Source organism: Dipodomys merriami, unplaced genomic scaffold (assembly GCF_024711535.1).
Source record: "Dipodomys merriami isolate MVZ:Mamm:240054 unplaced genomic scaffold, mDipMer1.0.p SCAF_5, whole genome shotgun sequence".
Taxonomy (NCBI): domain Eukaryota; kingdom Metazoa; phylum Chordata; class Mammalia; order Rodentia; family Heteromyidae; genus Dipodomys; species Dipodomys merriami.
In genome coordinates this window covers 34,754,695-34,771,128 of record NW_027206068.1, presented here as the reverse complement: position 1 = coordinate 34,771,128, position 16,434 = coordinate 34,754,695, and the positions used below count along the sequence as shown (strand labels likewise).

The following is a 16,434-nucleotide window of genomic DNA, read 5'->3' as shown; positions in this document are numbered from 1 at the left end:
ATTCTTCTTCCCTATGCTGGTTATTTAAATTTTGGTGACCTTTATCTTCTTCTGACAATGAGCGGTTACCTGGCAGACCTCATAACCTATTTGTGTTGTGTTTTGGTTTGAAGACATATAACAAAAATCTTATATGTATATTTCCTATACTGTGAATATTGGTGCATTTCACATGAAACTTCATTAAAAATATCATAAAAATTATCTGGGATTCATTTCTGCCTGTACTATACTTTATGTTACAGATAACCTCTTTTAGAAAAATAATCCATGAGCTAGGCACCAGTGGCTCATGCTTGTAATCCTAGCTACTCACTTCGACGTGAGGATTAGGCTTCAGCCAGCCTTGGCAGGAAAGTCACCATGAGAATCTTGTCTCAAAAACCACACAAAAACTAAAAGTAGAAGTGTGGCTCAAAGAGGTAGAGTGCTAGGATTAAGCAAAAGAGGTAAGGGAATAGCTCCTAGGCTCTGAGTTTAAGACCAATGATCAGCAAAAATAAAATAAAATAAAATAAAATAAATATGATACATGCCTTTTTTCTAACAATATTAGACTCAGATATTTTGAGAGGTTAAATTTTTAATAAAACCACTTGTGGATGAAATATTTATGATTTTTTAACCTTTGTTCTACTAATGCTCTCTTACCTGGAATATATAGTGATTTCTATAATACTTCATCATCTGACATCAAAATTTTTCAAGGTTCTCTGTATTTCATATATTCTCCTAATAGTATGAAATTCCTTCGGTAATTTCTTCTCTTTGTTTACTGTGCAACTTTTCTTTCTGGTTCCTGTTTTCTTTCCATTATCTTCCCCATGAGATCAGAGAAGAAGATAGAAGAAAATGGCCTCATCACTGTATCACCTGCTCATTGATGTAACCCTGTAGATGATGTTCTATTAGAAGAGAGTCACTGAAGACTTACAAATGCTCGGGGAAGATATTGTAGAGAGTTAAACTAGGATACTGGCAGCGGTTAGGTAATCAAAAGAAAATTCAGGACAAATTATTGTGTTAAGCAAAAGTATAACAAATGATTAATTGGATCTGTGGGTGAAGAAGAGGCTCTAGATTACACACATCTCTATGGATGAGAGGAAAGTCACAACCATCTTAAAACACATGGAAAGCTAATGATGTCAATAATGGAAAGAAAAAAATTCAGTGAGTTTTGTTTGTCATGCAGACATGGTGATGTTTGTGCACCATCTAAATAGAAGTTTCTAGTAAGTCTTTGTTTGGTCTTTGGAGGAAGTCTGTCTTGGAAGATATACATTTGGCATATGTCAGAATACTTGTAATGGTTAAAGCTATAGTTTTAGATGAGATTGTTCCCAGACTTACTGTTGTTCAAAAAGACCAACTATTCTGAACAACAGCATATAAATATTAAAGAGTCTAACTAACTTCATTGTTATATGGTAATGAGTGATAATCAAACTTTTGAATTATCAGTTTTGAATATTCTATAGTTCTGAAAGACAATATGAAGGAAGCAGAAAGAATCTCACCTCTGATAAAGTATGGAAACATATCTTTTGTCAATACCAGCGTTTAAATTCAATACTTCATGCTTGGCTAGCTTGTTTGCTTGGCTGGTACTCTACCACTTGAGCTGCACCATCAGCCTTTTTGCTGGTTATTTTGGTGATGGAGTCTTATGGATTTTTTTTTGTGCCCACGCCCCATGCTAGCATCAGACAGAAGCATTCTACTAAGTTTACCATGCTAACTTTTTGCAATCCTTTTTGCTCTGGTTATTTTTAAGATAGGATCTCTCTGCCCACTCTACTCTCCATTTTCCCTCTACCTTCTCCCTTCCTGCCAGTCTGGGCCCTAAGTCCTCTATCTATCATTCCTGATGTAGCTGCGCTGAAAGGCATATCACCACACCTGGTTTTCTCTGTTGAATCTGGGTCTTGTGAACTTTATGGCCTAGGCTTGCTTTGAACTGTAATCCTTCTTCTCTCTACTTACTGAGAGCTAGGATTATAGGCAAGAGCAACTGTCCCCAGTTTGAGTAGTAGAATATTAGAAACTAGTACTTGGTGAGTTAACAAATAAGGTGAAAACAATGTGATTTTTCTCATTATGAAATTTTATTCACCTCTAAATATTTTCTGTTTTTTTTTTCTTTCCTAACGGTCATGGGGCTTGAAATCTAGGCCTGAGTGGTCTCTGAGCTCTTCAGCGCACAGCTAGCGCTCTATCACTTGAGCCATAGCACCACTTCTAGTTGACTGGTGGCTTATTGGAGATGAGTTCCACAGACTTTCCTGCTGGGCTTGGCTTTAAACTGTGATCCTCAGATCTCAGACTCCTTTGTAGCTAGGATTACAGGCATGAGCCACAGGCACCTGGCTTCCTTTGTTTTTTGATCCCAGCCTTTCTATTTTAGTAGAAAAATAAAATGCTCTTTCTTCTTGCCATTTTGTATAAATTATAATGACAATAAAAATTACTTTATTTTCTTCAAACAAAAATTTGTGAACTCTGCTTTGAAACTTTTTGGGCACTAAAAGAGACAAGACAGAAAGAGAAAGAAAGAGAAGGATCTAAGAAGTACTAAAGTATAAGATGTAAAATTCTTTGAAACTTACAGAACTTTCCAATATTTACAAATATCTAGTTGTGGTTATCATTTAGTCAGAATGTTTTGCCATATTATAGACCTAGTCTATGACTGGATTAAGCGGGATGTTTGTTGCAAGAAAAGGACAAAGTTCACATCATGAGAAAAGGAAACAAGTCTAAAGTCATCAATGAATGCAGGCAATTCATTTGAGCCCTACAACTTGTGAGGTCCTATTAACTTTCATACCATAAAAGTTGAGAGATGTGTGAGAGAGCCAAAGAGAGAGAGTAGCTGAAGTCAAAAATAAAAAGAACAGAATGACTCTTGTTTGAAGTTGAAGGTCAAGTCTATAGGAGTCTCCATCCTACTATAAAAATTTAGTTGTGGACATTCCTGCATTCTATAATGACTGTTCATTTCACCACCTTTTGGGGCATTTGTCCTGGTCACTGCAATGTAATCATCTCTTTAAATCTGCTTACCATTAAAATAATCAGAACACCACAGGAAATATACAATTATATTTTGCAGAAGTGAATCATCATGCCTGATGATGATGTAAATTTTCCCATCTATGTTCTATGTGTTGACATGACTGTTTAAGAACATTAGTTTATAAAATAAATTTAAACATCTTAAATAGTGTAATGATAATGATGGTACTAAGAGTTTCTATTTCCTCTCTCTTATTATTTTCCAAAAGCATCTACATTAAAGAACATAGGAAGACAAGGAGCATCTGAACATCTACAAGTGAATTGACAGAGTAACATTATAACTGACTCATTATAAAAAATTAGGCTTCTCCCATGGTTACTTTGTTGCATATTTTGATTACAAAATAGTTCTATGATAATTTATTATTGTGCTATATGTTATTAGACTAAAATAAATCTAATTCAAAAGTTTTGAGTTTTATATGAATATATAAAACTTGAAACTTTATTTTGAAACTTTATCAAGCAGTGATAACTACTGCTTGAAGTTATATGCATTGTAACCTGACCTTCAAAATTGTAACCGTTTGTACAACTACTTAATAATAATAATAGTGAAGAAATATGAATTGATTCTTTTCTAACAAATGCATGTACTCTTATGCTTATTGCCTATATTTTCTTATATCACAGCATAATAATAATGATGATAATAATAACACTGGGAAGTAATTACTAGTCTTCCTTTACAATTAGTACATCTTTCATTTAGTCACTAAGCAAGTCGTTAAAACATTACATAATTTGTAAACCATGTAAAACCAGAATACTTGTTTGATATTCCAAATTTGAGAAGATAGCTGGGAGTATAGTTCAAGTGGTAGAGGATCTGCTAATGTCTCAAAGCAAGAAAAAAAATTAAATCATTTTTTACAGAGACACCACTGATTACATGCCCTTGAAGGGATTACCTTGCCCATGGGTCCTTTTTGTAGTCTTTTTCTGCTTCCTGGATGTTATGTGATGAACATCTTTTCTCTGCTGCTCCCCTCCCCCAGACTCTTTCTACCTTTCTGCCACAAGCCTTAGAAGCAGTGGAATTATCGTCTGAAACCTCTAAAACTGTGAGCCAAAGTAAATACTCGCTACCTTAAATCATTTTCCACATGGATTTATCAGGGCAATGAAAAATGTCTGACCAACAGCACTCTTTTAAAAATAACTTTAAAAAGTATACAACTGCTTTCAATATCCTCCATCTGGACCCTAATTTCCTATGTCTGGTCAAACAGTTCAAACATGCTTGCATTTTACCTGTACTTATACAAAGAGGCAGTCTTTAATTCCGTGAAAATTATTAGTATGCAAACTATTGTCCTAGACACTATATTCATTGTCTAATTTTACTTTCACACTAACTCTTATAAAATAATTCCCCAATTTGTAGCTAAGGTAGTTCTTTTTCTATACTTTCTTCTATCTGATGCTCAAAGCTGTTTTATGTGTCTTCTGGGTGGTTCAAATGAAAATTCACTCGTGTATCATGCATAAGACTTTTTCAGTTTTTAATTATTCTTTTAACTTTTCATGATTTATTATGAACTAATATTGTTTTTGTCTTTTTGGATTGGTTTGGTTCAGTTTTCATTTATTTATCTTTCAATTTATTTGCTTATCTAGTTTGATTTCTAAGGTAGATTATAATTTTTAACAATATGAATAGGAATGATAGCTTCAATATGATACATAGCTCTCTTTTAATCTATCCAATGGCATAACCCCTAGATCTGTAGAGGCAGCTAATTTCCATCCCTTTATAGTCAGGGTGCCTTGTTACACACTTATGCTTAACCTACTAGCTTGAAACAAATGATTTAAAACAAATAAAATAAACAAGCATAACATTAAACACATAATATTAAAGAACATGATAAATATAGTACTGGCCATTCAGATCTATTGCTACATGTGAATAGATTCTTCTAAATCAGCATGTGTAGATAAGTTATTTCTCCCCCTCTGTTCTTTGGGTATGCACATCTTGTGTTTGAAATCAGCAAATGGATGTAGATGAGTCCCATTCAATGAAATGTAACAGTTTGATTCCTATGTATCTTTCAGTGCCATGGAACAAGTTCTAACTATTAACAACAGAATGATCATATACCAATAGTCTCTGTTTATGTAGAACTTCACATTAATGTCAGTGCCTTGTTTTGTTACTTTGCAGAAATGCTGGAATCCAACAATGTGATTACTTTCAATGGCTTGGCCAACAGCTCCAATTACCATACTTTTCTTTTGGATGAGGAACGGAGTAGGCTGTATGTTGGAGCAAAGGACCACATATTTTCATTCAACCTGGTTAATATCAAGGATTTTCAAAAGGTATATTTATTCTAACATATACACTACATATGTTTTATAGAATTTTCTAGTATTTAACTCCAGGACAGACAACTTATAGAAAATTGTTTTAAATAAATACTTTCTCAATTCAGATGCAAATAAATTAATGACAATAACAAATGTATGTTGTAGGTAATAAAAATTACTAAGAAATAAATGATAATTTTGAAAAAACTTCTCACTTTTGTACATCTGTTCATTATTATATATTTTTCTTACATATACTCAAATACCTAAACTATTATAGAAATATGTCAGAATTGAGTTCATATACTACTTACATTTATGTGTGTGTATAAATTTCTGCCTCTCATGATATTGCTATCATGTATAAAATTAGCAAGCAATTAGCCACATGTATGAACTGATGTGCCACCTAGTTTAGGAACAAAAATTTACTGGAACTTAGGCACTTCTACTCATTTACATATAATCTGTCAGCTTTCCCTTACCACTTAGCTTTCTGTGGAAGCTATTGGCTAATTTTACTTCTTAGCAGAGACGTCAATAAAGTGGTATGCCTCAACCACTCATACATTAAATCAGGTTGGATGATAACCTTCAAAAAGTGGCTAATTGTGCCAATGTTTTGTCATTGTTGGAGAATGCTGCTTTGGAGATAAAGATTTGTTTGTATTCAAAGTTGATTTATGTATTCAATAGGTGTAGCATTAAACATAAGGTTCATCTTTTTCTTTCATCATTGAAACAATTAAACTTTATTATATTTAGAAATACAAAATGGCTATGAGCTTAGGACATATTTATTAAGATATGCTACTTGAAAAATCTCCATAAATTTATTCTTCTAATTTTTGAAGTTCATTGATTTCTAACTTTCTTCAGTTGATCTCCATGAGTGTCTAAGATTATCTATTTTCTGTGAAAATTGTTATTCATTTGTTTTGAGGGTTTTTCGGGAATTGTAAAATCACTTTTGCTCAGGACTGGGCATTGTGGCACATACATATAATCCCAGTTACATGAGAGATTTCAATCAGGAAGATTTGTAGTTTGTAGATTGTAGATGGCAGTGAAACCACTGTCAATTCAGACCGGCAGATTCTAGGGCAACACATGAAGAAAGAAAGACCATGCAGTGATATTTCAGTATGTTGTTTATCAAATAATTAATATTTAAATTATCATCATGGGGTGAAGAAGGTATTTAACTGACAGATATGGGTTAAACAAGAAGAGTTCCAACCTCCCTTCTCTTTCTCCCTCTCTGTTTTTCCCTCTTGTCCCCACCCACAAGTTGTATAGTTCATTTTCCACATAATGTCCAGTGAATATTACTGCTGCATTTGTTCATCCTTTGTCCTAAATTGTAATAAAAGTTTTTTTTTAACTTTCAAAAAAATAAATAAAAATTCAAATTAGCCCAGACAAACCTAAGGCTGTTACAGGAAGATAGACTAAAGTGTACATTCAAAGAGATAAAGGACAAAAAAAAAAATCAGGAAGTACTTCAATAGTCTCAGTAAGGAATCCGCACGTAGTTAAATATGTACAGGAACTCTTCCTTTTGACAGGAATACTGAAAAAGGCCAAAGACTCACAAGCCTGTGTCTTTAGGCATAGGATTTAAAAATAATAATAATAATAATAAATACAAGCAGAGTTTTCCACGGGTATCGTTCATACTTCTAGCACACAGTCAAATCTCCTGAAGCCAGCCGCAGTCCCCACAGAACTCTAGAGTTCCCACACTCCAGGAAACAGGAAGCCAGGTGCAGTGGAATGCATCTACAATCCCAGCTACCAGGAAGTAGGAGGATTTCATTCCAAGGAAGATTTTACTTACAACATTGGTCCCAAGTAAAATAACAGATCTTTCATGAAGAATAACTAAAATAAAAATAGGCTTGAGGCATGGGTGAAGTGATAAAGCATTTGCCTAATTAACTGTGGGACCCTAAATTCAAACCTCATTACCACCACCATAACCAACTTCTTCATATGTCGATAGATAGATGGATAGCTAGCCAGCTAGCTAGACAGATAGATGGATATTTATCCACACACAAAGTATTCAAAAATACTTTCTGGAGAATGACATCTTTGTTATCTTTGCCTGTCATGAGGCTTGAACTCAGGGTCTGGGTGTTGCTCCTGAACCTCTTGGTGCTCAAGGCTAGCACTCTACCACTTGAGCCACAGAGCCATTTCCAGCTTTTTCTGGTTAGTTTATTGGTGATAAGAATCTATACTATACAGGCTCATGCCTGTAATCCTAGCTACTCAGGAGGCTGAGATCTGAGGATCGTGGTTCAAAGCCAGCCCGGGCAGGAAAGCTTGTAAGATTCTTATCTCCAATAAACCACCAGAAAACCGGAAGTGGCACTATAGCTCAAGTGTTAGGGTGCTAGCCTTGAGCTGAAGAGCTGAGGGACAGTGTCTAGGCCCAGAGTTCAAGCTCCTTGTCTGACAAAAAAAAAAAAAAAAAAGAATCTATACTATCCTGCCCAGGGATGGCTTCCAGCCATGATCCTCAGATCTCAGCCTCCCGAGTAGCTAAGATTACAAGGGTGAACCACCAGTGCTGGCTAAGAATCCAGTCTTACAATGAATTCCACGAGATATTTTGCTGTATCACAAATACTCCTTCTTGACTTTTCAAGGTAATAGAAACAATAAATTATGTGAACTTAAAGGTAAACAAGGTATTAAGCCAGAGGCCAAACACATTTTTATGTTTAGAGGAACTAGTGTTCTGAAAAACACATTTATTAAAAACATGAATGGGGGCTGGGTTGCAGCTTGCCCATAGAGGGCTTACTTAGTGTTCATGAAGCCCTGGACTTGATTTCCCAGTATCAAAGACAAACAAATATGAAAAGAAGCCTTGCCATGAAAGAAGCACAGAATCATTACAAAGAACAATTGAAAAATAAATTGTGATACTCTGCCAGAAATTTAGGCTTCATTAGCTAATTGGAATTTTTGTGAGCAAAGGAGAAAAAGAGAATGTGGCATATGTGGCATATGAATATGTGGCATAAAAGTAAATCCACATAATGAGGTCAATAATAGCAATCAAAAACTAGGAAACAAATGGGAAAACAGCTTGTTTTTTAGAGGGAATAAATTTCCCCTCTGCCATATATTATTATGGTATCTTAGAGAAAAGTTTGCAGAACAGGTCACTTGAATTTCCACAGCCAACCTGGAGACAGAAATGGAGTGGGAGGGGGTGAAACTCTCTTGAACTCACTACAGTATTTTCTGAATCAGAGTAATGTGGGTTGCAGGAGGACTCATTTACTATGCTTGAATGTTTTTATTATGTGACTACTTGGTAAAAAGCTTATGAAACATGGTCAATGATGACAGTTTTAATTTGGACACATAGGTCTATTTGGAAAGAAAAGAATGTTAAAGAAAAGAATATACAATTCAAAAGCTTAATGACAAAAAGAAGCACCTACCCAGTTATTCTTAAGCCTCTTGTATTTGTGACATGAACTTGAAATTCATTTATTCAGCTATCATATGTTATTTCAAATATATCTCAAATTCTTGTTCATGGATATGATCTATTTTGGCCTTAATTTACTGGATTGAATATCACAACTTTTGCTAAAGTTTATAAACACTGATATTAAATTATATGAAGGTTTTCCTGTGAATAGTAATCAATCATTACAAAGCTAAAAGCTTTACTGAACCATGATGGATTATGGATCATTCTTTGACGTGGATGTTTTCTCCCCAAACTTAACTATTGTTCCGAGAAAAAGAAGCTGAATAACAGTACAATAAATGGTTTTGTCCAATGCAGAGAACATTCATTTGAATTGTTCAGGATATTGGTAAAATTTTGTTAAGATTTAGTTAAGTGTATTTGAATTATTATGAAGAGAAATATGGCAAACTGTCCAAGACACAAGTATCATTTTTGGCCCATCTAACACTGTCACCATATTCACAAAAATACCATTTGGAAGAATGTAATCAAACATTAGAATTGAAAACATAAACACATATTCAACTATTTTAAGTTTTGTTCATAGTAGGAGGGTGAATTTTTTGTAGGGCTATGCATTTGTGGCTTCATTTCTGCCTTTATCTTTCCAGAACATACAATGCTTCAGTTAAACATCTACTCCCTTAGGAAGCAAAGAAAGAAAGACAGACAGGAGGGAGGGATGGAGGAAGGGCAGGGACCAATTAATGGATGGAGGGATAGAGAGAAGAGGAGAAAGAGAGAAAACAATGCAATTAAGATTCTTGAAGAGAAAATTGGAGGAAAATAATGTTTCTTCTTTGTCCTTAGATTGTATGGCCAGTATCTTACACCAGAAGGGATGAATGCAAGTGGGCTGGCAAAGATATCTTGGTAAGTACTAATCTACCCAATTATTCTTAATTTTTTTTCACAACCTGCTTTGTGGATTTAGTCACTCCTGAGGACTAAAACATCAATATTTTGTTCTAGAAATGCTGCCAGTTTAATGTAAAGAAAGTAAATAACAATAAAGTATTCTTTAATAAAGCAGAAACCTAATCCCTTGAAGATTTATATATGTAAAGAATAATTAACCCAATGTAATTGTGTAGTATATACACTTACATTAAATGTCAACTTCTTTATGCATTAGATTTATATAATTTAACTCCTGCTGAAAGATGTGAAATGTTTCTATTTCAAAGTCATCATGATTAAATTCCATTTCTTTCTTTACCCTTAGATTCCCTACTCCTTTCTTTCCTACCTTCCTCCTTCTTTTCCTCTCTTTCTCCCTCCCTCCTTCCCTTCTTTCTTTCTTCCTCTTGCTTTATTCTTCCCTTCTTAAATAAGAATAAATATTGTTGAAATTGTCCTGGGCATTATGGAGATCAAAATGGATAATATGGACTCTAAAAATAGGGGAGATCATTTTTTCCTGAGGTAAAATATGACATTAGCATAGATCATTTTATTTGCTTGTTTGCTGCCTAAAATGTACTGCATCTAGATATTTAAGCATAAACAGAGGACTTGATTGATTAAAAGCAACTATCTGAAATGATATTTGAAAGTTAGGTTTAGAGATGGCATTTAAATTCATGAGAAAAAAGTGTGTCTGCCTGGAAGCACTGTGGCAATAGATGAAGGAAGGTAGATTATGGTACACAAAGTATAGGGAGCTCCTATCCTTAAATTGTCTACATGTTCACAATCATGAAAGATTCATTCTTGAAAATTACTTATAAAAAACTGCTATTATATTAAAAATTATCCAGCACACTGTCTAAATGTAGTTAATTCACACTTTACACAGGAGTGGGTTTTGTGTGGGTTTTGTGTGATGATGAAAACATTGGATTTCATTCTAAAGGACCAGTGGAGATGGAGAGCCAAGGAACAGATTGAAGAGAATGAGTTGTTTGACAATTGCTAACAGGAAATGTCAGAGATGAGGAGAATTCTGGGTAAACTGATTTGAGAGTATTATACATTTTCTTAACTGCTGAGCAGGATTTTTGATAAAGTTGAAGGAAGCCTAAATCAATATAGAAACCCTTTAAGAAGACTATTCAGAGGAATTCAGCTAGAGTTAAGTTAGGGCAGAAAACTGAATATGTCAAATATAATAATCCTATAATTTCAGATTGCCATAAACTTTCTGGTTATGTGAAAGCCGATAAAATAAAAAATGTCCTACAAATTTTATGCTGTCTCAACTGATACGTATGAGCTATTTGGAAATGAATAACTAGAACAATGAAGTTCACTGACTTATTTTATTAAATGAATTGAGTAATGCCTATGGGGGCCTTGGTATCTCATCTATTAAATGGAAGAATATGTATTATGTAGATGTAAGGAAAAGGGTTATTAATTTTGTGCCAGTTTAAGAAAAGTAGAAAACAGGATTGATTGCATTTGCTAGTTATTTCAAAACTTTCATTAATAGATCCAGTTTTTTTCCCTTTTATTCATTATATTGATTTTCAGAAGAGGGATTAGATGACTTTTTGAATTTTGCAAAATTTTCTTATGGATAAACTGAAGGAAAGAAATACCATAATTTAAATATTGAATTTGGACAAAAAGATCAAGAAGGAAGAGGTTTTTTGTTTTGTTTTGTTTTTTAATTTTGTTTCAACCCCATAGGCAGTCTGACAGAAATTCTGTACTGAATTTTGAGTAATTAGTAGCTGGTTGGATTTGTGGGCAATAATTCCTTTCAAAGAACTCATGAGATCCTGGAAACCACAAGAAACAGCCCTGAGTGGATATTGCCGCCATCAAGACTCCAAGATAGACCCATAATGAAAACAAGAACTGACCTGAGCATTTATACAAAGTAAATGAACAACCTCCTGACATGTTCTCCCTTTACTTTCTAAAAGATGGCTTTACCTTTCCCTACCAATTTAACTGCAAATGAAGGGCCTTTAAACAAATTATTCTGGGGAGATGGTGTCTTCTCATTCAATTCAGATGTAAAAATGCACAGAATTGGAAAAAGTCACTTTGAGAATAGGTCACTCTTCAGTTTGTTAAGGAAAGTTGGCTTTTTGTTGTTATTTTGTTTTGTTTTTGTTTTTTCTTTGTTTGTTGTGGTTTTTTGTTTGTTTCTCCATAGTCACTAGGAAGGGAGGACATGCCATTGCATTGAACTCATGTCGTCTGTCACTGAGTATGGTCTCATAGAGAAAAATAAACCCTCTCCCCATTCTCCCATGCATCTGGGAAACTCCAACCCACAGTACCCCATCATTACTCTGCTCAGCTTTGCATGAACCTATATATTAAAGCAGCAGTTGGAATTTGAGCAACTATTATTCCACAAAGAATGAACTTTGTGGTGAAGAGGGAATCTGTAACCTAACACACACACACACACACACACACACACACACACACATTACACATGCACCCAGACACCATCCTTTGCTACAAAGAACATTTCTGACATTGAATTTATATTTTCTTTTGTAGAAGTGAATATATATTTAAAACACATCCTCTTGGATATCTTTTATTTTCCTGGTGTTGTAGGTTCTACACCTTAATGTTATTCTAGCAGTAGAGGTAAAAAGTTCTCATTAACATGTACATTATTGTTACTTAAGTTATTTGAAAAAATATGTTACATATAATGCTATTAGAAAGAAAGCCAGATATCTGTATTCTGACTATGTCTATCTACTCTCATGTTTTATCTTTTCCTAGGGCTTGAAATCACAATAGGGCTTTATTCACAATAACATTTCTATAGATGGATTAACTTCTTTGACCCTCTTTTGCAAATGAAAACTGAATTCATGCTAAACTGGTAAAAGAATCTGTTTTGAATCAATAGCTCTCTGAATATTCTCTATTTATCCTACTAAACCATCTCTCTCAGCACTGAGTTTCAATAAAACCAAATGGCAACCGTATGACTGCTCGAAATATTTTGAACTTCATTGGAAATAAAAATTTCAAACATCTGAGGGGAACCAAAAAATAAAGCGATTCTCTTTCCTGGTTGCATTTCAAAGTGCAATATCCTGCACCTGAACTTTGAGACAGTTTTTAAATTCTGTAAGACTTACTTAACTATTATCTATAGATGTGTTTTCTTTTTAGCTTTTATGATATACTATGGCATAGCTCTCAAATTTATCAAGGTTCACATGTCAAGAGCTCAGTAACACTAATTTTTGCCAGGTAAAGCAATTAAAACCTTCAAGCTGCACACTTGTGTTAAGTTGTGGCACATTCCAACATGTACATGTCCACCTTGAATTTCATTTACTTTTCAATGCTCAAAGTTTAGGGTTTGTTTTATTTTAGGCATTTGAAAGCTTGATGGGCTTTTGTTAAGTTAGTATCACTTTCTAATTTAGGAACCTACAAAAATTATAAGGTTTCATAAAATCTCAAAATCCTTCCAAAATATTTGTTTCCCATCTTTAGTGCAGTGCCTTTGTTGACTAGTTTTGTATAGTTAAGAGTCTTGGAAAAATAGTATCTTCCTCTAAAGCAAAAGACTTCTTTGAAAATAGTTTTGTAGCAGTGATAACGTGTCTCCTGCTGAACCAAAGGGCAGGCATGTTTATTGTTTAGTATAGTGGGCATTCTATTTGGAAAGATCTAAAAATGCCATACCTATTTAAAAATACTCACGCATATGAAACCATGGTTCCTCTGCTATCCTGGAACTCACCAAGTTTAGGTGTGACCAGGCCTTTTCTCCCTGCCCAAAGACAACCAGAGTAAAGGCTGATGTTCTGCAAATGGCATTTCTTGTATAATAAAAACTCTTACCCATGACTCCGTAGCTAAATGGTTTTGTTGTTGTTATTGTTGTTTTGTTTGGTTTGGTTTTTGTTTTAAAGAGATTTCCACCATGATCTAACCTGTTATCTGACAAAGACTAGAGATCACACATACTTTGAAGTTTTTGTGGACAGTCTAGATGATCTCATACATGAAAGATGATGGTCAGTTTATTACATGGTAAAGTTTGACGGCACTTCATTACATAGATGACTAATTTTGCATGGTAACCAGTAATAGATGGCTTTTTTTAATGCCACAGAAGTGTGTCCAGCTATACACATATGTTTATATTTTAGAACTTTTTTTTTTTGCTTTTGTTGTTTGGTTTTGATTTTCTTTTTGAGGCAGGTTCTAACGATGTAGCCTAGGCTAGTTTCCTATTCATGATAGTTTTGCCTTAGCTTCAAGGGTGCTGGAAATATGGGCATATGCCACAATGCCTGGGAAATCTTTGAAATTCTTTTAACTGGATATTAATCTTAAAAATACTGTGTTGATTTGCTTAAAAATAAGGCTAGTATTTGAAATAGAGACGCTTTAGATAAAATTTAAGAAGGACTTTGAGGCTTTTGAAATGTATTCATTTTTAGAAATTTCAGTTTAGTTCTTAAATGGTTGAAGCAAAGGTCAAATATTCGTCAACAGTTATCAAATTATTATTTGGAATTGAATGGACACCATTAGTTATCCTTAAATCAGTGAACATACTTTTAGAGTTCAGTCAACAATTTATGCTCTGTAAGGTCTGTTAGTATGATTTGGATAAGTCCACTGGGAAAAGGATTTTGGATAATATTTTCAGAGTTCATAGTCAGCAAGTTTTTCCAAGTTCTCTGGACATGCAGTTGCTAATAGTTGGCATTTGTAGTTTTCTTTTCTATATGATTTAATCTTTATATAATCTTCAAGTGTGTGTTTCTTCTTAGTTCTGAGATTCCACAGAAAATCATATTATACCTTTAACTTGAAATCTCAGAATATTTTCCTTAGAGATGCTGTACTCTGTCTCAAGATAAAGAATTCTGTGTTAAACTTTTGGCTGTTTATATTTATTTGATTTAGAAGAGTGACAATAAAAATTCCATTACTCTCATGTCCAAAAGCTATCACTAAAGTTTACAAAGTTCTATTTGTATGATTTCATCGCAGTATATATCTATTTTTGATATTATTAGGGACAGTGAGACAAAAGCAATGCATTCTTTTGACATTATTACTGGAGATTGGGAATAGTAACTTTATTTTTGCCTTTATGTGTTAAGAACAGAACATTATTGTAGGTCCTTATCATTGTATTCAAATAGGTGCTAAATATATTAAATATATCTATAGTATAGTAAATATGATATATGTTATTAAACATGTATTTCCATTTGTATTTAATATTAAAATATTCTAGTATTTTTCACATCAAGTTAATATAGTTTATTGATTTTAGATTTAATATAATGTAAACTTATGCAGTAAGAATCATCATATTTAGAAATAAATAATATTATCAACAAATAACCATGTATATGTATGTATGTAGGTTTTAAATAGATCTAAACCATAATCCCCTTACATACGGATTGTAATGAGCTATTTGTCCTATTGTAGTAAGAGTTATTCACCTGATTTGATCACAGGTCAGAGCTTTTCTAAATTATTTAGGAAAAAATATATTATGGAGATTAGACTTCATTTAATGAAAGGATGTGGAAATGCATCCATGGAAGACCTCTGACACAGAGGGTGGGCCTGAAGTTTCTAAGGAAACCACATTTGAATTTAGGAAGGGAAGGCTGAATGTGAAGTGAGAAGAGCAAGGAGGAATAAGGACCATTGTCTGTCCTTCTCTTCTTCCAATTTACTACCTCTGGTAGATTGATGTGATTTACAGACCCTGGTATGTTTTACCATGGACACAGATAAAGATCAGAGCCTTGAGAAACTAAGGAATAAGACTGCAGTAAGCTGTATGAGCTTGTTGGCCATCAGTTAACCTGCTGGCCAGCAGACCAGAGTTTTGCATGTTATGATTAGAATTTAATTCTTGCCTCCCAAGACTCATGCACATTTCCTATGTGACCAACGTTCACCAACCTTCAGAACCAGGAATTTTGGGGCATGTAATTGCAGCATACTTAAGTTGACACAGTTCAATTCCTCCACAGTAATTGAAGGGCCATTTCTGTACTTGCTATTTGACTGGAACAATGAATCTTGTCATTTTCCACAAGCAGGATCATAATTTATGATCCTCACCTGTTTTGGGACTGGAATTTCATGGAACTTCTAGTGAGCAAAATAAAATCTGCTTCTGTAACAGAAATGGATACAGATTAATATTCAAAACCAATTTTCTTAAATTCATCACTGCTTAAACTCAAGTATGGGCTTAAATTCTCTTAACTTTGTTTTCAGAAGAAATGAACTATTTATAACTGAGTTCCTAGCAGAATGTGTGCAATTTACAGTATGTGGAAATCTCTGACAGTTATATGTCAAGAAAAATAGTAAAACCAATGAAAAGATGATTATTTTAAGATAGGGTAACCAGTTCCATGACCCACTGGTGGTTCAACAGTGTGTTGTTCAGCCTCTGTGTGTTACAAGACTTTTTTTGGTGGCTTTTGGGGTTGAGAAGAGATTAGAAATGAATTTCAAGTGTTCATGATATTCAACAAAAATGAACACACAAACTACCAGCTCCTCTGGGACACAGCAAAGGCAGTATTCAGAGGGAAGTTTATAGTTCT

The 16,434-nt window shown here is 34.0% G+C and overlaps 1 protein-coding gene across 3 annotated transcripts in view; it reads left to right on the top strand.

The window, feature by feature from the left end:
- The window catches only part of Sema3a (semaphorin 3A), a 318,416-nt gene that overhangs the window by 151,854 nt on the left and 150,128 nt on the right, over positions 1-16,434 (top strand). For all 3 annotated transcript variants that reach the window (XM_069996371.1, XM_069996370.1, XM_069996372.1), the window contains 2 exons: positions 5,252-5,409; positions 9,710-9,772. In XM_069996371.1, coding sequence (XP_069852472.1) covers positions 5,252-5,409; positions 9,710-9,772 — 221 coding nt within the window. The remainder of the gene's footprint in view (positions 1-5,251; positions 5,410-9,709; positions 9,773-16,434) is intronic.